General features: G+C 38.8%; 1 protein-coding gene across 2 annotated transcripts; it reads left to right on the top strand.

Moving 5' to 3' along the window:
• The first annotated feature begins 1202 nt into the window (after positions 1-1202).
• gipr (gastric inhibitory polypeptide receptor) lies at positions 1203-27448 on the top strand. Of its 2 annotated transcripts, XM_063016773.1 has the most exons (15): positions 1203-2350; positions 2905-2991; positions 15469-15527; positions 15775-15871; positions 17930-18034; positions 18198-18319; positions 20079-20185; positions 20978-21131; positions 22551-22710; positions 22851-22911; positions 22994-23063; positions 24412-24500; positions 25925-26063; positions 26150-26191; positions 26804-27448. In XM_063016773.1, coding segments are annotated over exons 2-15 (1542 nt in total). In that variant the 5' UTR covers positions 1203-2350; positions 2905-2990; the 3' UTR covers positions 27140-27448. The 2 variants fall into 2 exon arrangements, with proteins under 2 accessions (XP_062872843.1, XP_062872844.1); XM_063016774.1 differs by lacking the exons at positions 1203-2350; positions 2905-2991; positions 15469-15527; positions 15775-15871 and having other exon boundaries at positions 17947-18050.
• Positions 27449-27962: the final 514 nt, after the last annotated feature.

Genomic DNA, 27962 nt, shown 5'->3' with positions numbered 1-27962 from the left:
GTAATGTAGTGTAGATCAGGGCTTAACATGTTTATTTAGGGATGTTATAGTAATGTAGTGTAGATCAGGGCTTAACATGTTTATTTAGGGTTGTTATAGTAATGTTATAATATACTCCGCCAATGCCGGTCCCAAGCCCGGATGTAAAAGGGAAAGGGATCTGTGAGGGAAAGAGATTTCTCTTTTTTCTGGAAAGGAAAATCGCTGGAAATGTCCAGAGAACATGGAGTAGGGTTTGCTGTCCGAAACAGCTTGCTGGGGTCCATCACCCTATCTACCAAGGGTACTGAGCGCATCCTGTCTCTCCAGCTCCATACCTCAACAGGACCAGTCAGCTTAATTAGCGCCTATGCGCCAACTCTAACATCCTCTGTGGAAATCAAAGACAAGTTCTATGATGATCTGAATGACACAGTCAGGAACATTCCATAAAATGAATCTCTTTTCATCCTTGTTGATTTCAACGCCAGAGTGGGTGCTGACTACAACTCTTGGCCTACCTGTCTGGGCCAGTTTGGCATAGGCAAGATAAATGAAAACAGGCAACGCTTGTTGGAATTCTGCTGCCATCAAGGACTCTGCGTCAGCAACACTTTCTTCAACACGAAGGCCCAACACAGTGTCTCCTGGAGACACCCACGATCCAAGCACTGGCATCAGCTTGACCTGATTCTTACAATGCGTTCCAGCCTTCCCAGCGTCAAGATCACACGCAGCTTTCAAAGTGCTGATTGCGACACCGACCACTCCTTGGTATGTAGCAAGGTGAAATTGTGTGCAAGGAAGCTGCACCGCTCCAAAAAAGAGGGCAGGCCTCGCATTGACACCAGCAAGACAAGGGACCAGGCAAAAGTAAGAGAGTTTGCATGCCTGTTGGAGACCTCACTTCAGGGTTCTTCTGGTACTGATGCCCAAGAGAGATGGGAACGCTTCAGGGACACCGTCTACAATGCTGCAATGTCCACCTTTGGCAAGAAAACTAACAAATCAGTGGACTGGTTCGAGGCACACTCTGATAAAATCACGCCCACCATCGAAGAAAAGAGGCATGCACTGATGGCATACAAAGCTTGCCCCAGTGATAGAAACCTGCAGGCCTTGAGAACTGCTCGCGCCAAGGTCCAGAGATGTGCTAGGCAATGTGCCAATGAATACTGGCTTCAGCTCTGCTCTCAGATCCAGGCTGCATCCGATACAGGTAATGTCAAGGGCATGTATGAGGGGATCAAGCAGGTGCTGGGCCCTATATAGAGAAAAACTGCTCCTCTGAAGTCTGCCACAGGAGAGGTCATTCAGGATTGAGTATAGCAGATGGAGATTTGGGTGGAGCACTACTCTGAGCTGTACTCACAGGAAAACATGGTCACTGAGGATGCCCTGAATGCAATTGAGTGTCTGCCCACTTTGGAGGAGCTTGACAGAGAACCTACCCTCTCGGAACTCGATGAGGCCCTCGGCGCCCTTTCTTCTGGAAAGGCCCCAGGAAAAGACAGCATCCCAGTCGAAGTTTTGAAATGCTGCAAGGGTCCCATTCTGCAAGAGCTACACAATATCCTGTGCCTCTGCTGGAGAGAGGGCAAAGTCCCACAAGACATGAGAGATGCAAACATAGTCACCTTGTACAAGAACAAAGGAGACAGAAGTGACTGCAATAACTACCGCGGTATCTCACTCCTCAGCACTGTCGGGAAGCTTTTTGCCAGAGTTGCACTTAAAAGACTACAAGTCCTCGCGGAGAGAATCTATCCAGAATCGCAGTGCGGGTTCTGGAGGAACAGGTCCACCACTGATATGGTCTTCTCCTTGAGACAGCTGCAGGAGAAATGCAGGGAACAAAGACAGCCCCTCTACATCGCTTTCATCGACCTCACAAAGGCTTTTGACCATGTCAGCAGGGACGGTCTCTTCAAAATCCACCCAAAGATTAAATGTCCTCCAAGGCTCCTCAGCATCATAAGGTCCTTCCACAAAAACATGAAGGGCACAGTGGTCTATGATGGTTCTACTTCAAGAGCATTTGACATCCGAAGTGGAGTGAAGCAGGGGTGTGTCCTCGCCCCCACCCTATTTGGAATCTTCTTTTCCATCCTGCTAAAGCACGCCTTCGGGTCCTCCACTGAAGGCATCTACCTTCGCACCAGAGCAGATGGAAAGCTGTTCAAGCTCTCCAGACTGAGGGCGTTGTCTAAGGTGCAGTTGAAATGCCTGCGTGACTTCCTTTTTGCAGACGATGCAGCAATCACCACTAACTCAGAGGGCGACCTTCAGCTGCTCATGAATCGCTTCAGTGAGGCTTGCTGCGACTTTGGGCTTACAATCAGCTTAAAGAAAACTCAGGTCATGGGACAAGGTGTGGACCTTCCACCTAACATCTGCATATCAGAACATGAACTGGAAGTGGTCCGTGACTTTGTGTACCTAGGGTCGACAATCTCAGACTCTCTTTCTCTTGACAGTGAGCTGAACAAGCGCCTAAAATTAAATGCTATCTGATGAAGACTAAATTAAATTGTTAGTGTGAAGGCTTTACTTTATTTTATGATTAATGGTAAAGCTGGTCTCTCTCCATGTTCAAAGTTATTTGTGAGGGCAAACTGACAGATGACTTAAGATGTTAATTATTTAAGCTTTAATTTACCCATTGAACGGGTCACCTTGGCCATCATCGCAACAATTGCCCTCCCTGAGAGATTTGGCAGGAGCCGCCACAGCACAGAACCCAGGACCATCTTGCTGTGAGGCGACAGTGCTACCCACTGAGCCACCATGCCGCCCACAGTCACAGCAAGGACATTTTGCTGGCTCTAAATTGTTACATTAAAAATCTATTAACAATGTAATTATCTTCCTATTGACTTAATGCCAGTCTATTAATTTATTGTTTTTATTAACTGCTTTATTCAGGTCATGGTCCATGGAATCAGACCCAGGATCATCTTGCTGTGAGGTGATAGTGCTACCCACTGAGCCACCCTGCCACCCCCAGTCACAGTAAGGACGTTTTGCTGGCTCCAGATTGGTACATTAAAAATCTATTAACAATGTAATTATCTTCCTATCGACTTAATGCCAGTCTAATAATTTATTGTTTTTATTAACTGCTTTATTTAGGTCATTGACGCCTTTATCCAAAGCGACTTACATTACAGATACGGTATACAGTCTTTATTGGCCCTTAACCCAATTGAGGGTTAAGGGCCTTGCTCAAGGGCCCAACAGTGGCTGCATGGCAGAGATTCGAACTCTTAACCTTTCAGTTGACAGCCCAAAGCTCTACCCACTAGGCTACCACTGTCCATTATTTGTTACCTGTTATACTCTGTCCAGAGTGCCTGTAATTTAACAGTAGGTGGCAGTCATGTCCTTACTTAATTCAAATGTTTGCATTCGAACAGCAGTGCAATGTGCATGAATTTCAGGTCACAGGAAATACAGGGATTTGGTTAATTACACTAGCACTGGGTGGCAAAGCCATAATCACATTAAATCTGTTTGCATCTTAGTAATCGGTGTGCTTGTGTTTTGGAAATTCCATTGCTGTGTGACTTACTGCTGGCTTATATCAAACACCCAAACTAAAACAGTACTACACATTTTATTGTTTTTAATAATTGTTTTTATAAATTCATTTCATGTTCTGCCAGGGATGAATAAAACTGCATCATAATTGCTGAGTTTTCTTACTGCTGCACACGTCAGAGGAGTTGTGTGTTAGGTACGACCATCCTCAGTCAGGGTAGGTTAGGGGTCTGCAGCAGTGGAGGAGAGATACAACTATGTAATTGGATATGACTAGATAGGATATGACTAGACTAAAAGGAAAAATGCATAAATAGAATTAAAAAACAACAAAAATTGGTTATATATATTTTGCAATGTGGTCTTTTTATTCTGCCCTGTTTCTTTTTAACTCAGTTGCTGTACCTCATTTACCACTTAATTTAAAAATGCTTATTTTCATTTAAGTCATGTAAACAAAACGTTATCCTTATTAATGATGGGGCATTTCAAACCAACAACACTGGACCTACTGTCCAGAATGAAGTGGTAAGTATTATGCTCTGGGGCTGTTTTGGTCCAGTGAACCTGGTGTATTGCAAAAACAGGAAAAAAAAATGCACAGGGGAAGATGAAGTCAATTATTAAATCTTGGATGCAGTTGTAGGTTTCATAGAACATATGTCAAAACTGGTTCATGTGATGGCTAAATTAGACTTAAATTAGACCTTTTAAATGGCCTTCCTGAGGTCCTGACCTTAACCCTTAGGAAAATACATAGAACGTTTTTAAACCTTTCGTCCAAATTCGCAAATCAGCAAAAAGCTGTTGGCCTGATCAGGATAAAACAATCTATCGTCTCGTTTAGGTCAGTAGTGAAGTGAATTTAATTCAATTTTTAATATGATTCCCTGTCTTGATGTGTTACTCTTCACCTCTGAAGCGCCAGTTGTAGCCTTCAACCTCCAGGACTTGTAAACGAGCCCTGTTTGCAAGATGCTTAACCAAGGTAGAACAACACTGTGGCTAAAAATCCACTAACAAATTAAAGTGGTGGCTACAACAACAGAAACTGTTGGATAGAACTGTTTCTTGCAGCATAGCAAGCTGTTGTTTTTACAACCCAGTTCTCTGGAACAGTAACAGAAAGTAAACTCAGAACAAGCCAGGGACAGCAATGACTAAGCATAAGCCCACCCCAAAAACCAGAGAAGCCTCAGCGTGGCTCCAAACATTATTATCATCCTGACATGCTCATCAGGCCAAAAAGAGTCACAATAAAGTAAACTACGACAGGAACATCTTCTCTAGCAAGAAAAACAGACTGGATCATGCATGACATCACAGTTTCAATAGAAAGCAGTTTGCCAGCAGATATGTGATGGGGAAACTGTGATAAATAGAAGTAATTCCACCTGGAGCATTATGCTCAACAAGGCACAAGTGGACTGTCAGTCAAGAGAAGATTCACCTTCATGCCCTCTCTGCCAAGCCAGACACAAGGGCAAGATTCTGTAACCGTCCAGTCCCTCCACCCACTTCCTCCACAGCAGGTGGACCCACTTCAGAGTTTAAGTTATGTTAGTTCAAATTTCCTAACAAGGAACACACTGAATCAATGTGCCTTCTAATGATGTTTACCCTCAACCCTAAAATATGTTTGCCTCTCAAGTTGGGGTGTATAGTTTGAGTTATTCAAGGGTTATACAACTCATTTTGTTTGCTTCCTCATGAGTACAAGAACTTGGCGCACACATTAAGTGTGCATATTTTCTTAGTGAGAAGTTGATATGATCTGATTAATGGGAATTCTATGGCAGCAAAGCAGGAAAAATAACTATTAGTCTATTAACTTGGAAGTCGGTTGCTTAAAAAAGAAGGACAAATTTGTATAAGACTTTATGTGGTTATTTCCATATACTTACACATCCTTTACAGTCACATATTTATTTATATTGTGTCAGAATCCAGATCTAGAATAAACTTATTTATTAAAAATATATTGCAATGAACTAGACTGCTGCACACAAATTCAATGTCAAGACTACTGTGAACACTACAGAGAATCATTACATATCTAAATGTAAATTCATTTGTTTCATTAAATTTTAAACCATCACTTATTACCACATTATTTCTATTAGATACTATTAGAATGAGAAGAATAGTAGACTAAAAGTTAACCCAATAGAAAACCAACGATTGCATTTTTTCAGTTATAGATAGTATAATTATAAAAATATATACAGTATAAATAGTATATGCAAGTCAAGGCTACCCCTCAGGTAAGGTCAGGAAGAAAACCCAAATGGTCACATTATGCTTAGAGAATGGTCAGATTTCCTGAATGGTCAGATTATGAATGAACAAATTGAAAAAAAAAAGAAAAAAAAAGAATTTTGTGGTCATATGAAAAATCCATATTAAACCACAGCATTATGTAATAACACAAACAAGTAAATGTATTTGTATTGGTATATATTTTTTTACTTTGTTAATAGTGATTTTAATAAATTTGAATTGAATTGAGGTGACTGTATAGCATAAAACCCATATATATAAGGCTTGGGAAAAAACATGTAAGTGTTTATGTTAATTTTTATGTTTTACCACTGCTTTATCCTGTTCAGGGTCCCGGCAGGTCCGAACCACTGGGCGCAATGCTGTAACACACCACAGACTGAAGATCAATCGATCGCAGAGCCTCAGTGGGCCTATGTAGGGGGGGTTAACTTCTCTTTCCCAACTACAATTGTTAGTCTATACAATCTTCACACACATGTATTTGGGCAGTTTATCCCATTGTTTATAGCAGAAGTACAAAGCCTATTTCCAGAAAAGTGGGGGCTATGTGTAACATGCCACTGTTGCTGATTCTCAGTTACCTATGTGACAAAAAAAGACAATTTATAAGTACATTGAATGTTAATGTTAATGTTAAGCAGATAAATGCATGTACAAACATAATTGTTAAACATCTATTGTTGATTCTTATTATTTAACTCAAATGACACCACTAGGTTACCTTTGTCATTTGTCACAACAGCCATAAATATAAAACAACTTGATCTTATGCTTTCTGACAATAAAAGGGAAAAAACAGGCATTTGGAATACATTTCTATATGTTAATTTGTGGGTGTTCCCTCATTAAAGTCCACTATGGAGGGCTTATCATTTAGGAATGGACTGCAAACTTCATAAGGGTTGGATCTGAACTATATAGAAAGCGAGGTATTTAAAAATGAGGATTTTTGCATTCAGCATTGGATGACACATGTGTGTTCATGTCAACAGGAAACAATGAACTTTCTAACTCAGCAGTTTCTGTTTCCCACCTCGGAACATTCACTGAACCTCAGCTGTTTGAGGTAAAAAAAAAATTTGGAATTACGGTGCTTGTTTGGCTATTGTATTGACTAAAAAAGCTCTAATATAGCTTAATGTACAGGTAGAGTTTGGTGAATATTTATTTTAAAAAATTTTACATGTTTTGTCCTGTACTGCTGCATTTCCTCTGGGTTCTTAAATTTTCACCCTTTTATCAAACACATGCAGAAGATGGATTGGCCTGTTGTCTGCTATGAATTCTTGCCCTGACCAGGGGTTCATTCCTGCCTTGTACAAATATTTGAACATGATGGTGTCGATGATGCTACACAGCATTAGAAGTCCTGGGGACCTGGGTTCTATCCTTACCCACAGTGACGGTTTCTGATGTGTTTTAAAACAATAAAAAAAGTAAAACAAAAGAATGATCAGTGACAGTGTAAACTATTTTCCAAATTAATATTATCACCATTAGGATGAAATTTGCGTCTGCCCTCCTAATGCATGTACCACTACCACTATAACTTCTGTTTGATTACTCAAGATCCATATGCATGTGTCTCAATGATTAAAGAATGTCAGTTGCTCTGGGTATGCAAATGTCCCATCAGCTTGAGCACTGCTTAGCAACTGTCTAAAAACATACTTAACATCCTTCTTTCCTAATGACAGTTGTGCCAATTACTTTTTAGTCATGGACAGTGGCACAGCTGTGATTCTACTAAAAATGAAAGTAATGGAAAACAAATTGGATAGCACTATTCAACTTTTCTGATTTATTATGACTAGAGGCTTAAACAGCCTGTGCGTTGTAGTCTATTTCCCATAATCTGCAATCTCTCTGTAAAAGTTTTATAATCAACAGATTTACACTGATCAGGCATTAGCACCTCCTTGTTTCTACACTCACTGCCCATTTTATCAGCTCCACCTACCATATAGAAGCACTTCGTTGTTCTACAATTACTGACTGTATAGTCCATCTGTTTCTCTGCATGGACCACTACAGAGCAGGTATTATTTGGGTGGTGGATCATTCTCAGCACAGCAGTGACACTGACATGGTGGTGGTGTGTTAGTGTGTGTTGTGCTGGTATGAGTGAATCAGACACAGCAATGCTGATGGAGTTTTTAAACACCTCACTGTCACTGCTGGACTGAGAATAGTCCACCAACCAAAAATATATCAAGCCAACAGCGCCCCATGGGCAGCGTCCTGTGACCACTGATGAAGATCTAGAAGATGACCAACTCAAACAGCAGCAATAGATGAACGATCGTCTCTGACTTTACATCTACAAGGTGGACCAACTAGGTAGGCGTGTCTAATAGAGTAGACAGTGAGTGGACACGGTATTTAAAAAACTCCAGCAGTGCTGCTGTGTCTGATCCACTCATACCAGCACCATGTCAGTGTCACTGCAGTGCTGAGAATGATCCACCACCCAAATAATACCTGCTCTGTGGTGGTCCTGTGGGGGTCCTGACCACTGAAGAACAGGGTGAAAGCAGGCTAAAAAAGCATGCAGAGAAACACATGAACAACAGTCAGTAATTGTAGAACTACAAAGTGCTTCTATATGTTAAGTGAAGCTGATAAAATGAACAGTGAGTGTAGAAACATGGAGGTGGTTTTATTGTTATGGCTGATCAGTGTATATTCTAAATACAAAACTTATATTTAATTATTTCATTTTTAAACATTAAAGGTTTATAAAGAAGAATGTTAAGCAGTAGCCTACCTGCCTTAATGTTTACTGATAAGAAAGTGAGGCAGGGTGGGATTGCTTTCCTGTTTTGGCATGGGTAGTAAAATTGACTACAGACCATTATTTTGCTTGTTGCAGACACTTTTAAGCCTTAGTAAATCATGATGTGTTGTCAGATATTCACAAATCTGGTATTTCTCTGTATTTTTCTTTTCATTTTATCCACAAATTCCTAGATCTTGCCTATGAATGTAGCCTGACCATGACTATAAACAGAGGATTTTTTATTCTTGTCATGACTCCCAGAAAATATCAAGTTTATGGAAATAGATCTTTCCCTCTGTTTATGCCAATAACTTCTCCTTAGGCACATTAACAGTATGCGCAATATTAACACATATTTGGTGCTTTAGAAACCCATTTGTTTCTAACCTTTATTGATGTATTTTTTACAGTAGAACCCATCCAGAGCAATGTGAAAACTTGAAAAGAATACAAGACCATGCAAAAGTTACCAAACTGTATTCAGTGAGTTGCAAATGAATGCAGTTGCAAGTGAAGGTGATGGTCATGGATCAATCATATTCATATCAATCATAAATTGTGCCGACCTCCACTCTGATTTGAGGAGAACGAAGCAAACCCACGCCCCCTCCGACATGTGGGCAGCAGCCGTATACATTTTGTCACCCACACTAGGTGAGTGCATATATGCAAATCAGCCTTGCATACGGAAAGACACACCCTGATCCGCACTCTTTCCTTGCCTCTGTGCAGGCGCCATCAATCAGTCAGCAGAGGTCGTAGTGCATCAGTTACGAGCAGTCCATATCCAGCTTAATACCCCACCCCTATATGAACAACAGGCCAATCGTTGTTCATGTGGCCGCTCAGCCCAGCTGGATGGCAGAGCTGAGATTCGATATGATGTATTCGAAATCCAAGCTCTGGTGCGCTAGCATGTGTTTTTACTGCTGTGGCAATTAAACGGCAAGAATTTTATACTTTTTGGTATTTATGTAAAGTTTAAAAAAAAAGAAAAAAGTCATTTTTTAAGACATTGAAAAAGTTTGAAAATGAACATTTCTAGACTAATTACACTAATCACAGTTTTATATATGGCAAAAAGCAACAGATAAGTCAGTAACTTATAAAGCAATTCACATATATACTATCTCTGCTAAAATCACCAAGAAAGTAAGTGAATGTGAATATGTCATGTATACAAGAGGGCTTGGCAGAGGCATAGTAATGGTAATCATGACCCCTAGAACCTATAGGCATGTCAGTAGGTTGATATAGGGTGTGAACAAGATAATCTAGATATGATAGGCAAAAAGCCACAAATTCTTGATCAAGTGTTCCCGGGAATATTATGAAACAATGTACTATCAGCAAATGTTGTTGAACAAAGAGGAGTGGTGAATACTTTCAGTACCCAGAACAAAAGACCTGGGCCTTATTATTTTCAATACAAGATACAAAAGAGTTGTTTTCTTACCAACACTACATGACTGTCATAACAATTTCCTATATTAGTAGTATTAAGCATTAGTATAAAGGGTGATAACTAGTTTTAAAAAAAATATTGTTCTTCCACTAGTTCTTCTATTTCAGGCTTAAACATCATAATGCCAATCAATGAACAAAGGCAACCACTCCTTTTATTATCACTTAGACAACTGAAAGGGTTTACTGGATAAATTTCTGAACATTGTAAAAAAAACATAATGGCATTTACATCATAACTGGCCAATTGTATATATATATATATATATATATACAGGTCCTTCTCAAAAAATTAGCATATTGTGATAAAGTTCATTATTTTCCATAATGTAATGATAAAAATTAAACTTTCATATATTTTAGATTCATTGCACACCAACTGAAATATTTCAGGTCTTTTATTGTTTTAATACTGATGATTTTGGCATACAGCTCATGAAAACCCAAAATTCCTATCTCAAAAAATTAGCATATTTCATCCGACCAATAAAAGAAAAGTGTTTTTAATACAAAAAAAGTCAACCTTCAAATAATTATGTTCAGTTATGCACTCAATACTTGGTCGGGAATCCTTTTGCAGAAATGACTGCTTCAATGCGGCGTGGCATGGAGGCAATCAGCCTGTGGCACTGCTGAGGTGTTATGGAGGCCCAGGATGCTTCGATAGCGGCCTTAAGCTCATCCAGAGTGTTGGGTCTTGTGTCTCTCAACTTTCTCTTCACAATATCCCACAGATTCTCTATGGGGTTCAGGTCAGGAGAGTTGACAGGCCAATTGAGCACAGTAATACCATGGTCAGTAAACCATTCACCAGTGGTTTTGGCACTGTGAGCAGGTGCCAGGTCGTGCTGAAAAATGAAATCTTCATCTCCATAAAGCTTTTCAGCAGATGGAAGCATGAAGTGCTCCAAAATCTCCTGATAGCTAGCTGCATTGACCCTGCCCTTGATAAAACACAGTGGACCAACACCAGCAGCTGACATGGCACCCCAGACCATCACTGACTGTGGGTACTTGACACTGGACTTCAGGCATTTTGGCATTTCCTTCTCCCCAGTCTTCCTCCAGACTCTGGCACCTTGATTTCCGAATGACATGCAAAATTTGCTTTCATCCGAAAACAGTACTTTGGACCACTGAGCAACAGTCCAGTGCTGCTGTTTCTGGTTCAAAAGTGGCTTGACCTGGGGAATGCGGCACCTGTAGCCCATTTCCTGCACACGCCTGTGCACGGTGGCTCTGGATGTTTCTACTCCAGACTCAGTCCACTGCTTCCGCAGGTCCCCCAAGGTCTGGAATCGGCCCTTCTCCACAATCTTCCTCAGGGTCCGGTCACCTCTTCTCGTTGTGCAGCGTTTTCTGCCACACTTTTTCCTTCCCACAGACTTCCCACTGAGGTGCCTTGATACAGCACTCTGGGAACAGCCTATTCGTTCAGAAATTTCTTTCTGTGTCTTACCCTCTTGCTTGAGGGTGTCAATGATGGCCTTCTGGACAGCAGTCAGGTCGGCAGTCTTACCCATAATTGCAGTTTTGAGTAATGAACCAGGCTGGGAGTTTTTAAAAGCCTCAGGAATCTTTTGCAGGTGTTTAGAGTTAATTCGTTGATTCAGATGATTAGGTTAATAGCTCGTTTAGAGAACCTTTTCATGATATGCTAATTTTTTGAGATGAATTGAGGAATTTTGGGTTTTCATGAGCTGTATGCCAAAATCATCAGTATTAAAACAATAAAAGACCTGAAATATTTCAGTTGGTGTGCAATGAATCTAAAATATATGAAAGTTTAATTTTTATCATTACATTATGGAAAATAATGAACTTTATCACAATATGCTAATTTTTTGAGAAGGACCTGTATATATATATATAAACAAATTATGTTTTGTTTGTGATGACAAACCAATTTTTTAAAACCCTGTTTTAGGGACTCAATGTTTGTAGCCCCAAAATAACCAATTTTTTTACTGCAAACATTACACATGTATTATACAAATCTACAAGTGTTATCAATGGTTCTACACAGACACACCGATCAGCCATAACATTAAAACCACCTCCTTGTTTCTACACACACAGTCCATTTACCATATAGAAGCACTCTGTAGTTCTACAATTGTTGACTGTAGTCCATCTGTTTCTCTACATACTTTTTTAGCCTGCTTTTACCTTTTTCTTCAAAGGTCAGGACCACCACAGAGCAGGTATTATTTAGGTGGTGGCTCATTCTCAGCACTGCAGTGACACTGACATGGTGGTGGTGTGTTAATGTGTGTTGTGCTGGTATGAGTGGATCAGACACAGCAGCGCTGCTGGAATTTTTAAATGTCCACTCACTGTCCACTCTATTAGACACTCCTACCTAGTTAGTCCACCTTGTACATGTAAAGTCAGAGACGATCGCTCATCTATTGCTACTGTTTAAGTTGGTCATCTTCTAGACCTTAATCAGTGGTCACAGGATGCTGTTGGCTGAATGTTTTTGGTTGGTGGACTATTCTCAGTCCAGCAGGGACAGTGAGGTGTTTAAAAACTCCATCAGCGCTGCCGTGTCTTATCCACTCATACCAGCACAATGTCAGTGTCACTGAAGTGCTTGAGAATGACCCACCACCCAAAAAATACCTACTCTGTGGTGGTCCTGGGAGAGTCCTGACCATTGAAGAACAGCATGAAAGGAGGCTAACTAAGCATGCAGAGAAACAGATGGACTACAGTCAGTAATTGTAGAACTACAAAGTGCTTCCATATGGTAAGTGGAGCTGATAAAATGGACAGTGAGTGTAGGAACAAGGAGGTGGTTTTAATGTTATGACTGGTCAGTGTATACCGTCATTCATGGATTTTAGACAGTTGTGGTAGAAACTATAAGCTAAGTACCTTTACACACATTTAAATAGTAACACAGCCAAGAAAATGCTGTTTTAAATCCACAGTTGTTAGTGAGATAAAGTAGCCTATAAGACCTGAACTTGGTCAGTGTGGTAGTTTATTAATGTGCCTGGTACGCGCGTGCGTGGGTGCGCGTGCGTGTGTGCGCGTGCTGCAGATGGTTGTATGTTCACTCTCGAGTGCCGTTTGTCATGAGCAGCTCACACTTCTGCTTACTGTCAAACCGTGTTATCGGACTCATAACGAAGCTCACATTACTTTTTATCTCTTCAAGCAGAGAAATCTTTGAAACCAGACTGAATTACCTTTTAAATGTTCATAGTTACATTTAATAGTTCATAGTTTACAGTGTAGAACAATACAAAGTCGACTTCTGGTCTGGAGGAAACTTTTAACAGGTAAGATGCTGAATTCACAATATGCTTATGAATACATATTAAGTGTAGGGTTATTACACTTTTACTCGCAAGTAATGAATCAATAAAATATAAACCAAACCTGTTTGGATATGGAATTAAACGTACCTCGTATATGTTATCTCATATATAGCCTATTAACCAGTTTGTGAACGCTGCAATAATGGTTTATATCAGTGTATTATTGGAAGAATTAGCTGCCATAATGTTATGACCATTTTGGCATGTCTGTAAGATAATAAAAAATAAATTATTATATCATAAAAGCAGAACCCAGTAAATATCTGGGAGATTCCATATTACATATTTTGTTATAGGTATAATAATGTCAATAATGGTATAATATGTCTGTGCACTGTCACTCTTTCAGTACTGAATGGTGAAGTTGAGGGGTGGTGATGGAGAAAAATGCTTAGCATGTTGTGTGTTGTTCTCTGATAATGAATTAAACAAACATATTAAGCAGAAAACATTGTCACAATCCAATCAGTCCCTCTCTCTGGTTTTCATCTCCCAAAAACATACCAGTAGCTGAAGTGATTTTACAGGTGTATGGGGGCTAATGACTAGATGATGGATTCCTGATTAGTAGGGCTGAGGATTCGGTAAATCAATACAACTTTATATTAGGGGCGTCATGGTGGCTCAGTGGGTAGCACTGTCGCCTCACAGCAAGAAGGTTCAGGATTCAATTTCCAGGGAAAACCGTTCTGGTCAAAGTTCTGTGTGGACTTTGAATGTTTTCCCTGTGTCTGTCTGGGTTTTCTCCGGGAGCTCCGGTTTTCTCCCACAGTCAGGTCAATCGGAGCTACTAAAAGTTGCCCAAGGTATTAGAGTGTATGTGTGCCCTGTGATCGACTGGCAACCTGTCCCAGGTGTTTCCTACCTTTCGTCCAGTGAATTGGACCCACCACGACCCTGATTAGGATAAAGCGGGGGTGAAACAGACAATGAATGAATTAATAAACTTCAAATTATTGGACCGCAGGAGAGTGTCTGCCAGTAGAAATTTGGCTTTATTATTTATGTGGAAGCATAGCGGAGGGGGGGATTTAATTAATACGGGATTATTACTGAACACAGTCAGGGTTCAGTTGTAATTAAATCTTGACCACCTTAATAAAAAAACAGTATTGCTGAACAGTTACTGGAACAGTATACTAAATGTATAACTTGCCATTAAATAACAACAAAAAGTACAGGTATAAAGCAGTTGCTATAGATTAATAACAAATCAACAATTTATCTTATAAAAAAATGTCAAAATATAAGGTCACATCAACTTCACTCACATTCATGGTGCATGTTCTCTCTGTGTATTAATGTGAATCCGCCAGGCAGATGTTTCCTTTATTTTTACTTGCATATCTGTAGCATATATATATCAAACCTAAGGCCCATTTAGGTAACATATTTCATTTTTAAAAAGCATTAAATAAATTAATAAAAATGACTCATTTGACACTCTTGCCAGAGAAAATGCATTATCATCTAGCTGTGAGGAGTCAGTTTATGAATTCCATTACTTTAGTCATTTAAATTCTGACCTTAAAAGCAGCAAAGATAAACTTTGTAAAATATTTTGAGTGTTTATCCTCTGTGATTTTTCAGGCATTAGTGGAGGCAAAAATTCAACACAGACTGCCAAAACCCATGAAGCCTATTCAAATATGCATGCTGCCTCTCACGGCTTCTCCTTGTAACAAAAATAGTTTTTGTAATAGTAATATGTCTGATTGGAATTTTTCTAAGCATGTTAATGATTGTATCCCCCAAATTTGTCAATTGTCTATTGAAACAACACATAGGCTAAAAGAGCCTAAAAGTTAAGAACATCTCAGGTTAGAGTGTGTAGAAAGTTATTAAGAATTTTCTTAACCTAAGAAAATAACGCATCACCTTATGGTAAGAATTGTATTTTTGGTATCTAGCCTGAAGCCTTACATACAATAATGAATAAAAACAGTTGAGCAATACTGTAAGTATTCAAGCTATTGTCTGTTTCTCATGTGTGTTTTGCTTTACTGAAGCTGTACGAGAATGGGCTGCTTTGGGACTGGCTGGGGCATAACCCAGTCCTGAAATGCTAGGCCTCACATCTTTGTGTTGTCTCAGTGATGAAGAGCACCCCAACAATCATCCTCCTCACTTTAACATTCCTGTGCAGAGCTGAGGTATGTGGTTACCTGCAGATGTATTTCTGGTCATTTAGACTTGTATATTGCCTTGATATTACGGCATCACTTTTCCTAAATATAGAAGTTATTTATTGTCTGTGCTTACAATATTATTAAACGAACAATTTGAATTAAATATGGATATCTGTACGGTTGGACATTTAAAGGATTAATGGTTTAGCCATTAAAAAATACCATTTATATTAATTGCTTGTTCTGGTATTGTATGATTTGTGCCTTTTAGTGTGTTTGTGGGAACACAGTCGAACACATGGTGCAGGAATGGGACAGGTATCGAAATGAGTGCCTAGGAAATATCAGCTCAGAGCTTACCCCACCAGGTACCCTTAAACCCTTTTCCCTACCAGCATTTGTTTTTTAAGATCTCTGTTGTTGGACTGAGTAGCAGGCCTTGGTGGCACCAAGTTTTTATTCTGTTTTTTTTTTTGCTGTGTAACCCTTTCTTATTTTCTGGATGATGTATATACAGTGTATCACAAAAGTGAGTACACCCCTCACATTTCTGCAAATATTTTATTATATCTTTTCATGGGACAACACTATAGAAATAAAACTTGGATATAACTTAGAGTAGTCAGTGTACAGCTTGTATAGCAGTGTAGATTTACTGTCTTCTGAAAATAACTCAACACACAGCCATTTATGTCTAAATGGCTGGCAACATAAGTGAGTACACCCCACAGTGAACATGTCCAAATTGTGCCCAAAGTGTCAATATTTTGTGTGACCACCATTATTATCCAGCACTGCCTTAACCCTCCTGGGCATGGAATTCACCAGAGCTGCACAGTTGCTACTGGAATCCTCTTCCACTCCTCCATGATGACATCACGGAGCTGGTGGATGTTAGACACCTTGAACTCCTCCACCTTCCACTTGAGGATGCGCCACAGGTGCTCAATTGGGTTTAGTCCATCACCTTTACCTTCAGCTTCCTTAGCAAGGCAGTTGTCATCTTGGAGGTTGTGTTTGGGGTCGTTATCCTGTTGGAAAACTGCCATGAGGCCCAGTTTTCGAAGGGAGGGGATCATGCTCTGTTTCAGAATGTCACAGTACATGTTAAAATTCATGTTTCCCTCAATGAACTGCAGCTCCCCAGTGCCAGCAACACTCATGCAGCCCAAGACCATGATGCTACCACCACCATGCTTGACTGTAGGCAAGATACAGTTGTCTTGGTACTTCTCAACAGGGCGCCGCCACACATGCTGGACACCATCTGAGCCAAACAAGTTTATCTTGGTCTCGTCAGACCACAGGGCATTCCAGTAATCCATGTTCTTGGACTGCTTGTCTTCAGCAAACTGTTTGCGGGCTTTCTTGTGCGTCAGCTTCCTTCTGGGATGACGACCATGCAGACCGAGTTGATGCAGTGTGCGGCGTATGGTCTGAGCACTGACAGGCTGACCTCCCACGTCTTCAACCTCTGCAGCAATGCTGGCAGCACTCATGTGTCTATTTTTTAAAGCCAACCTCTGGATATGACGCCGAACACGTGGACTCAACTTCTTTGGTCGACCCTGGCGAAGCCTGTTCCGAGTGGAACCTGTCCTGGAAAACCACTGTATGACCTTGGCCACCATGCTGTAGCTCAGTTTCAGGGTGTTAGCAATCTTCTTATAGCCCAGGCCATCTTTGTGGAGAGCAACAATTCTATTTCTCACATCCTCAGAGAGTTCTTTGCCATGAGGTGCCATGTTGAATATCCAGTGGCCAGTATGAGAGAATTGTACCCAAAACACCAAATTTAACAGCCCTGCTCCCCATTTACACCTGGGACCTTGACACATGACACCAGGGAGGGACAACGACACATTTGGGCACAATTTGGACATGTTCACTGTGGGGTGTACTCACTTATGTTGCCAGCTATTTAGACATTAATAGCTGTGTGTTGAGTTATTTTCAGAAGACAGTAAATCTACACTGCTATACAAGTTGTACACTGACTACTCTAAGTTATATCCAAGTTTCATGTCTATAGTGTTGTCCCATGAAAAGATATAATGAAATATTTGCAGAAATGTGAGGGGTGTACTCACTTTTGTGATACACTGTATGTACTATATATGTTTATATGTATCTGTACTATCAATTTTCTCTGCTTCAGGCTGCAGTTTTTTGGTTTTGTTCTCTCATGTTTTACGTAATTGTTCAATTTCTATAGAAAAAAGTGTTTTGGGACTCCAAATATCCAAAAAGTCCAAATATTGAACTAATTTCCGTTTTGGGAAAATTTGGGAGATTGTCATTGTCACGGGTTTGTTTTTACATGCATATTATTTTGTATGTACCATTAGTGCAAAAATTAAATTATGGTGCTTGATATTATCAACATAGTGTATAATGCTGTGTTTATTCTTTATGATATTCCCCAGGAATGTGCAGACGAATGTTTGATATGTATGCATGCTGGCCAGATGGGCTGCCAAACACCACAGTCAAAGTTCCATGTCCCTGGTATTTGCCCTGGTATGATCAAGGTACTTGCTGCTTTTGGTTAGTGCATCATTCTTATTTGTTTAGATACATGTTAAATGTTATAATAGTAGTATGAATTATTAATTATGAAATAATTATCGTATAAGAACGATAATAAAATGAAATTATTGTTATAATAAAAAAAAAAACTTGTTCTTTAAACAGTGCATAATGGGTTTGTCCTGAGGGAATGCGGCCCAGATGGCCAGTGGCACACCAACAACACCAGTCCTACCTGGAGAGATCACTCACAGTGCAATGCAGACGTAACCAACCACAAAGAACAAGTATGACCACCCTTCTTAATAACATTACAATATAACATTGTGAACACTCTTGAACTCTTGTAGTGGGTATGATTTACTGGGCAAAAGGTAGGAGACACCCTAGACAGGTTGCCTGTCAATCACATGGCAAATAAACACACAAACACACACATTTACGCCTATTTTTGTAACTCCAATTACCCAGAGGAAACCAACACAGACACAAGGAGAACACACAAGCTCCACACAGAAAGGACACAGACCACTCCACCTGGGAATCAAACCCAGGGCCTTCTTGCTGTGAGGCAACAGTGCTACCCACTGAGCCACCTCATGATTGCCATTTCAGTTAAACATTGCTCTTCATAGCAAATTCTACAACTTTGTGGCAATGACAATTACTAGTTGGGTTAATAGAGCTTGATTAGTCATCTGGATTTGAATCTAAACCTTAAAAGTTTGCTGTTAGCTTTGTTTTAATGTAATATACATTAAACAATGGTTACACTGGATAACGAGGCAAACTTATACCCTAGACATGGCACTAATCCATAATAGGGTAACACACATTTAAACCTAGGGACAATTTCAAGTAGCCAGTATTGCTATTTTGCATGTTGTTGTAAGGTGACAGGACTACATGAAGAAAATGTGCATGGATATGGAAGAACTATATAAAAAAGACTCTAACATAGGTCCACTAGTGACACACAGGGCCCCAGTATTTACAGATGTTTAACAAAATCTAATTGGCATTTATACACACTTCATTAGAAAAAGGACAAAACCCTGTCAAACTGTCAAACAACATATGGTAAACTTTACTGTAAAGATTTAGCTGGAAGACGTGCAAAGAATATGATACCAAAGTTTTTGGTAAAATGTTTTATATCATGCATGACAGGTTGCTCAACCAAAACCAAATTAATTAAATAAATGTGTGACACATTTGTCAGTAACTGAGTTAATAAAAAAGTTATATATTGGCATATATTTCCTTGTTTTACTTCACCTCATAAATAGGCAACATTATTGTCATCTGACCTTTTTATCTACAGCTCATTGCTCTGGCAGTGTTCCATATCAAAAGCATCATTACCATGCCATGTTCCTCATCTCAAAATGCCCATAGGCATACAAGATGCAAAAACATTGCAGTTAAATGGGATGTGACTGGCAGGATATGATGCTCTGACATTACAGACACAAGTGTGCACAAGTTTTAGGTTTTACTTCACAATAAAATAAAAGAGGTTGTTGTTTTTTTCACATATTGTAAGGGCATATACAATATACACAGTGGGTTAAGGTTAAATCAGGGGCGGCACAGTGTTGCAGTGGGTAGTGCTGTTGTCTCACAGCAAGAAAGGGCCTGTGTGTGTGTGTCTGCCTGTGACGGACTGGTGACTCGTTTGGGGTGTCTCCTGCCTTTTGCCCGAATGGGTGGTAAAACAAACAACAAATGATCAAAAACTATAATCTCTTATTCACTAAAGTCCACAGTTGCAATTTACATTAACTGAATTAAGCATAGTTTGGAAAGGCACACCTGGGTCTATAGGGGCCAACAAATGCATTGTCAGGGCACAAAGTCCAAGGAACTGTCTGTGAATCTCTTGAAATGCATAAATCAGGGCACAAATTAAAAAAAATATATCCAAGGCTTTAAGTGTTCCTATTGTTGCAACAGCTGAAAATGCAGCATTAATGACAATGCCAATTTTTGTTCAAATGAAAATGTGTTTAGCCATCTTTACATGGCTTTTTTGCATTTTCACAGGAGAACAAAAAACAGATCCTAGTGTACTTTAGGGTGATGTACACAGTTGGGTACTCTTTATCCTTGATCAGCCTTTCTCTGGCATTCATCATAATACTTGTTTTTAGGTGAGTTTAAATTTTTCCTTTACAGATTTATAAATACAAAACATAATGATTTATAATTGCCTTTAGACAACAACTACATGATCAAAGTATCTAATGATATAAACAGTGGCTTGCACATTATAATGATCCTGATGTCAAAATCATTAGAATTAGGTGATTTGTTTTGACTGTTTGCATTTTACATTAATGGTGTAATTAGTAATACAGTGGTACCTTGAAACTCAACGTCAATTGGTTCTGGGACTGGCTTTAAGTTTAAAAGGTGTTGAGTTTCAAGGTCTTTTTTCCTATAAGGATGTATGAAAAACCTGTTAATGCGTTCCATGGTCTCGTGGAACTGCATATATTTTAGGCTTATGTAAAATAATGGAGTTGTTTTTGACACTTATACACCAAAAATAACACAAATATAATATAAAAACACTGAAATAAAAAGCTGATTTCTACAATTTCTTAGAACCCCGAGCTATAACACAAGTTTTAAAGTGAATTAGGAGGAAAATCCAGATAAACACAGATACATGTGGACTCTTTCAGAGTGAATCTGACGGTTATTCCACACAAATGCAGATTTGTCTCATATGCACGCATTGATGATGTTTTACCTTGCATCTGCATTCAGTTAACAAAACTTTGTTTCTGTTTCCTAATGGCCAATTGGTTTTTCACAGTGGCTTTATTATTAGAGAATATTTAACTGTAATATATGATTGGCTGTAGTTAGCTGTAATTTGTACATGTATTGATTGTTGTCTGCAATTTAAGCCTTTATTTGTGTATGCTTAATCACAGGAAACTACGCTGCAACCGCAACTATGTCCATGCCAACTTGTTTGCTTCTTTCATCCTGCGTGCGCTGTCTGTTCTTATACGTGATGCCCTCCTCACCAAAGATCTTCCTCAGTTCAGAAACAGCAGTGACGTGTCCAGTGTTTTCAGTGACCAGGTCTAAGTATACATGTCCTTTGATGTATTAGCACAAATACACACACACAGGAGAACTTTCAACAAGATCTGCTAAGACATTAACAGACTAAACATGTTCATCTTAGTTCAGTATTGGATCAGTACATGTTGAAAAGGTTCACCTGTCCAAACTCAAATATCATTGCACTCCCATTCCCTTATTCTAATGTTTTGTTTAGTTTTTTTTCTGCAAATTACCAAGTCATACTTCAAAACATTATAATAATACATTTATTTTTACCAACTGCTTTATACTACTCAGGGTCATGATGGATCCAGCACCCATGGCTGGACTGTGCCAATAAGGTTCACTTGGAAAAAGTGAACATACTGCCCCCTAGTACATTTTGTACAAGAACACACATAAGATTAAATATCACTAATAAAACAGGTAAATAAATTCACCCCAGAGGAACACTTTTGCATAATGGGTAAATGTTTTTTGGATTAATACCCTTTATTTAGATAGTCCTGTAACACAGACAGTTCAGCAGGGGAAAAACTCAGTTCCTCAAAGGTAGCCAACACTTAAACTGTCAACAATACTGCTGAAAAGTGCTGAGAGTTTTGTAAATATTGTAATGACCCAGATGCCTCAAATATGTCATATAGTACTGAAATGTCTAAACAAGCAGTTTGTGCCTGACTTTTAATCAAAAAACTTAACTAACCAATCAGGGAGCAAGTCTATGTGGCTTTGCAGCTCTAGACTTTTGTAACACTGTACTGATTTTAAGACAAGGAGGTTGACTGAAGAGCCAGCGGAGTCATATAGTTAGTCTTCACACATCTTGATGTGTTTGTGCTGTCCTTATGTGGTGAACCCCGGTCCGACTTCCTTTTCACAGTTACCTAGATCCTAATCTATGCTTTGATGTATTTGTCTATTATGAGAGATTTTAAGACAAGGAGGTTGACTGAAAAGTCAGCGGAGTCATATAGTTAGTCTTCACACATCTTCACACATCTTGATGTGTTTGTGCTGTCCTTATGTGGTGAACCACAGTCCGACTTCCTGTTCAGTTACCTAGAACCTAATCTATGTTTTGATGTATTTGTCTGTTATGAGAGATTTTAAGACAAGGAGGTTGACTGAGGATTCAGTGGAGTCACATAGAGTCTTCACACATCTTGATGTGTTTGTGCTGTCCTTATGTAGTGAACCCTGGTCCGACTTCCTGTTCACATTTACCTAAATCCTAATCTATGTTTTGATGTATTTGTCTATTATGAGAGGCGATTTATTATGTGATGTATTGTTTTATCATTTAGGGACTGCAGTCAGCTGTTGTCATAGAGATTAAAACGTGCAGATAAAAAACACAAAACATTTAAAATTAAGAGAGAGTTTTACAGCTTTGTAAATGTGCAACCTTTTGTTTGTGTTTTCTGTCTGCAGGCACTACCAGGCTGCCGCATAGCTCTAGTAATCACACAGTACTGTGTAGGGGCGAACTACTTCTGGCTGCTAGTGGAGGGCCTGTACCTCCATAACCTTTTGGTACTAATAGCATTCTCTGAGAACAGCTACTTCTGCGCCTACATTTTCCTTGGTTGGGGTTGGTGCAGAGTTTTTGATAATTAGTAGACATGTGTAGTGTGGAATTCATTCGTTCGGCTACCAACAGGTCTACATTTAAATAAATGTGTGTACATCTAAATCTTTATTTATGGCACAGTAACATCATTTCTTTTTTAGGCACTCCTGTACTCTTTGTGGTGCCATGGATAGTAATGCGTCTTCTGTATGAAAATACCAGGTGAGTCTTATCATATTTGTTACAAGAACAGCAGTCTTTGCTTGCATGTTTTAAACTGCTAACACATCATCTTTTACTTAAGGTGCTGGGAGATCAATGATAACTTGACAATTTGGTGGATAATAAGAGGTTCTACCCTCCTGGCTATTTTTGTAAGTATTTGTGGATATTTTTTAACACTGATACATTTCTAAATCAGCATGCACCATTTTTAAAGTGTATTATTAAAAGAATGTACAGTGTTTTCATAAAGTATTCAGACCCCTTAACATAATCAAATAATGTGAAAACCTTTTACTCAGCCGTGGCTTCTGTCTTCCCCCTCTGACATAAAAGTCTAATAAAATGAAGTGATGCAGAGTTAGGTTTCCAGGTTCTCCCACAGGATTCCAGGATCTCCCACAGGATTTTAGACTTCTTTTAGAGTGACAGTTGGGTTCTTTCTTACCTTCCTGAACAAGGCACGTCTTGCCCTGATGGCTAATTTGGCCAGACAGCCAACTCTGGATAGGTTCAAGGTTGTGCCTAGATTCGAAGGCCACTGTGGTCCAGGGAACACTTAAATCATACTTAAATTATTTTGTTTCCTTGCCCTGATCTGTTGCCAGTGCAGTGTAAAATGTGAGCCCTTATAAACCCAGATGTGTGCCTTTCTAATCTATATCCGGTTAATTAAAATTGCAATAGGCTGACTCCAATTGAATTCTAGACATCTCAAGGTTAATAAAGGATCATTAAAGCAAATAGGGTGTACCTGGTCACAGTTGGGAGTGCCATAGCACAGAGTATAAATACTTTTGTGAATAACAGATTTTTCTTTTTGACATTTTATTACATTAAAAAAACTAACATGGTGATTAAGTGTAACTTGATGGATAAAACTGCAAATATTTTAATTCAAAATCAAATCCACAACACTATAAAGTCATAAAAATTCAAGGGTCTGAAACCACTGTATATAAGAATAATTGTAGGTATTGTATATGTTACATGTACTGTGGGAGATGATGCTTTTATAACTAATATATAGTTAATCTATATAATCTATCTTGTCATTTTTTATAGATTAACTACAGAACTAACATAACTACTCATATGAATATAATATAAATATTATCTAATAAAAATATCTGTGGAAAGAGGATAAAAATAAGTTAGTGTATTTATATGGCAATTTTAAAATAATTTTTAAATTAATTAATTAATTTTTTTAATTAATATTTTGATGAGCTTATGTTTTTACTCTCTTCCCACAAACCAAAATGTTTAGGTTAGGCTAATTTATTTAAAATATGCCAATTTCAAGAGCCCATTATAGTAAATCAGATAAACTTTAATGTATTAGTGTCCATGGCATCTGTTTTTTTTTTCAATAAGAGTTTCAACTAAACAGGGAGATCTAATTGATAATTTTACTTATCATGTACATTTATATCTACACTGTTATTAATAAAGTCATTTTAAAAAGTGTTTTAATTTGTGTATTCTGATATGTTGCAGGTAAACTTTTTCTTTTTTATAAGGATTATACAAATCCTCATCTCTAAACTAAAAGCACACCAAATGAGATATACAGACTATAGATTCAGGTAAGACCGTGTGAATTTCTTAATCATTTAAGGTTTTAAGGCTTACTATTGATAAGCTTGTTTGCCATATACCAGTACTTGGAACTATATACAAACTATATACCAGAAAAAATTGGACAATAAATCTCTTAAAACTTTGATAAAAATACAAAGAAAAGCTTTCCATTTAATTTCATGTGTGGACACACTTAAGAAAAGCTGTGACACAGGCATGTTTACCACTGTTACATCACCTTTCATATCAAATTGTAAGGGGTCGGTCCACGACGCCGGTCACCAGCAGGGGGCCTGGGCGGCGCAGTAAGAGAGCTGCTGGGAGCAGCTCTCAGAACTCCAGTTCCCAGAAGCCCCAGCACTAATTACTACTAATCAGACACACCTGCAGGGTGCTGCATAAAAGCTCACACAAACCATTACTCAGTGCTGCATCTTTGTAGAGGGGCAGACGGTATGGTATTTAGCAAAAGGAGAAAAGAAAAAGAAAACAAGAAAAGAAGAAAAAGAAAGCTACAACAAACAAGTGAAAGAAAAGAGAGAACAAGAACAGAAAGCTAAAACAAAGAAACAATAAAGTAGATTAACTGAGCGATAATTTCAGAAAGAAAATCTGTGTGAGTTGAACTTAAAGGGTTCAGCTCACTGTCAGTTTATTTCTGAGAAAACAAAATGTTTGTTAAAGGAGCGTTTTCAGCCCTAAGACTGAGGATAATTTTGTATTGGACTATTTATTAATGTATTCCTTTGTTTGAGTACGCCATTTTTGGCGTCTCCTTTGTTTGCCTTTTCGAGTGCTTTTCCCACCTGTTTGTACATGTCCCCAGTAGAGCAATGTTCAAGTTCTGCTTTTCGGTTCAGTGAGTTGCTGGTTAGAATCCAACCTCAAGCACCCAACAGTAAAAGCACACGAACACAGTCTCTGCACCTCATACCTTATTTTCTTAGTCATATCAGTTCACTTTCATGGTTTACCCAAAAATAAATAAACCAGGAGTTCTGCTCTTGGGTCCACCACCCCCCATCCCGTAACACAAATACACTTTTTAATAACTGAGGATACTAATTGTTGCAATTTCTTAACTGAAATTTTACTTGTTTTTGCTTGATGCGAGACTGCTCAACAGTTCATGGTCAGTGTCTGATTCTCCACTTTATGATGTCATAAATTTTTAATAGGAGACGGATTTGGACTGATTAGCTGTCAGGGTTTCATTAAGAGATTGTTTGTTTACACTTGAATTTTACTTTTTGTGTTTCTGCCCTTAAGGAAATGTCATGTATATCTGGTGTTATTTTTATAGAAGCAGGTAATGTCTGTGTCACAAAATAAATAAATGTGTAGGGTCTTTTAAGACACATGACCTATAGCATGATTGTTATACGGACTACACTTTACATTAATGCTTTGATTGTGTTTGGGGCTGTAGGTTGGCTAAGTCTACCCTGACACTCATCCCTCTGCTGGGAATCCATGAGGTAGTGTTTGCTGTAATGAGAGGGGAGCAGACTGAAGGTGTACTACCTTATACCAGCCTCTTCTTTGAGCTCTTCTTTAATTCATTTCAGGTAAAGCTGAAGCTTGTCATTGCATTGTATAGTACATGATGTACTTGTGGAGAAAACTTCAAATTCTGTTCTGTGATTTTCTGCAGGGTTTTCTGGTGGCCGTTTTATACTGTTTTGTGAATAAAGAGGTGAGAAAATGTGACATCTAAAGTAAAAAAAAAAAGCATGTGCTGTTATTCCTGGAAGATCACTTTGCTTAAGCAAGGTCCTTGATTGGCGCAGATGTTACAGGCATATGCCTAGGGGGTGCTGTTTGCTAAGACCTAAATCTTACTAGCATTCCACTGCCAATCAAGTAGTTTAAGGTAAATTATTCAATCCAGTAGAAGCACTGTTAATGCTAAATTGTTTTGCCAATGTAAATATGGTATATTCTTTAAAAATTATTTTATTTTGATCCTTGACTTGTAACAGTGTGAAATCCCATTCTCCATTCTTCAACACACAGACTGATATATCATTACACACAGACTGATATATTTCAAATGTTTATTTCTTTTAATGTTGATGATTATAACTGACAACTAATGAAAACCCCAAATTCAATATCTCAGAAAAGGTTTCAGAGTAACTCTTACATAGGACAGTTTTCAAATCCAAATCCTAGCCAATCTTGGAATCTAGATTTATAGTGGAACAGTGGAAATCAGATTTTTTACAGCATAGATTTTTCACCAAATACATACAGCCTAATAAATGTATATATTACTAAGCCTGTCGTCTTCTGCTTAAAATTCTAGGTGCAGTCAGAAATCAAGAAAAAATGGCATCGATGGAAGCTGGGAATGAGCATCCTAGATGATCAACGCAATACTGGATCCCACACATTACAAGGGGTTTCTGGACTTCAGCACCAACATGACCAGCCGTGCCAGCTGAATTATCCTGAGGAGGGTGAAAGCAACCAGTGCTTGGAGCCACAAATGTCCTCTGTGCAGCTTTCCCTCAACCAGGGCAAGGTCTACTGCTACATCTCTAACCATAAGCAAGTGCTTAATGGGAATGAAATGGAGATGTCAGTGTTGGGCCATTGTGAGTTGGAAGGAGCGAATGGTTGCTCTGATAGCTGCTGCTAAAATGAAAAACATCACATGTGAAGTCACATGACATCTGCATCAGTATATCTGTGGTATACACAGCTAAAGCTGTGTCATTTTATGAGAGCTTTAAATGCAGTGAAGATTCATCCAAGGAAGTTTTGCCTTACCAACAATACAGAAATGCAACTGAATTATTTATAATCAGCTGTATTAATACATAACTTAATGTTGTGGTTTTTTTTCTACCTCCTTACCCAATTATGGATGATACTGGCGATATGTATTTTGTGACATTGTGGACCAGTGTGTATGTAATAACTAATAATAAAATGTGTTTTCTGATAATTATTATACAGTCAAATGATCTTTAAATCTAATGATGTAGCGGCCAGGTGGCGCAGTGAGATATTCCACTAGCACACCAGCGCCGAGATTCTGAACTCCTCAGTTTGAAACTCGGCGTTGTCACCGGTCGGCTGGGCGCCATCTAGCGGGCATAACTGGCAGAGGCGCCTGTGCAGAGTTCATGGGTAAAAAAGGGTTCCGCTAAGGGCTGCACGTGGGTTGGAGGAGGCGTGAGCAGCAATAAACCCACCTCGACTGCAATCAGGGATCCACCAGCAGCGGAAGACAGATTGACTATGTTCAATTAGGAGGAAATGAGAGAAAATGCATAAATTAATAGAAAAAAATTTTTATTGATGTAACATGTGCATATAACCTGTTTTTGATGATAAAAATCCATAGCTTTGCATAAAAATGTTGCAGTTACTATTTACAGTTTTAGTTTAAAAATGTACAGTAGTGTTCAAAAAAATAGCAGTGATTTAAAAAAAGTGAATAAAGCACAAAATCATTA

Source organism: Trichomycterus rosablanca, chromosome 20 (genome assembly GCF_030014385.1).
Source record: "Trichomycterus rosablanca isolate fTriRos1 chromosome 20, fTriRos1.hap1, whole genome shotgun sequence".
NCBI lineage: Eukaryota > Metazoa > Chordata > Actinopteri > Siluriformes > Trichomycteridae > Trichomycterus > Trichomycterus rosablanca.
Note: the sequence above shows the minus strand (reverse complement) of the source record. Positions and strands in the feature narration are given on the sequence as shown.

What these genes read in the sequence shown, in the direction of transcription:
- gipr (XM_063016773.1), top strand. An exon ending in TAACCAACCACAAAGAACAA is followed by an intron (nt 18,320 to 20,078) that starts GTATGACCACCC and finishes GCATTTTCACAG; the next exon opens with GAGAACAAAAAACAGATCCT. An exon ending in CCAGTGTTTTCAGTGACCAG is followed by an intron (nt 21,132 to 22,550) that starts GTCTAAGTATAC and finishes TTCTGTCTGCAG; the next exon opens with GCACTACCAGGCTGCCGCAT.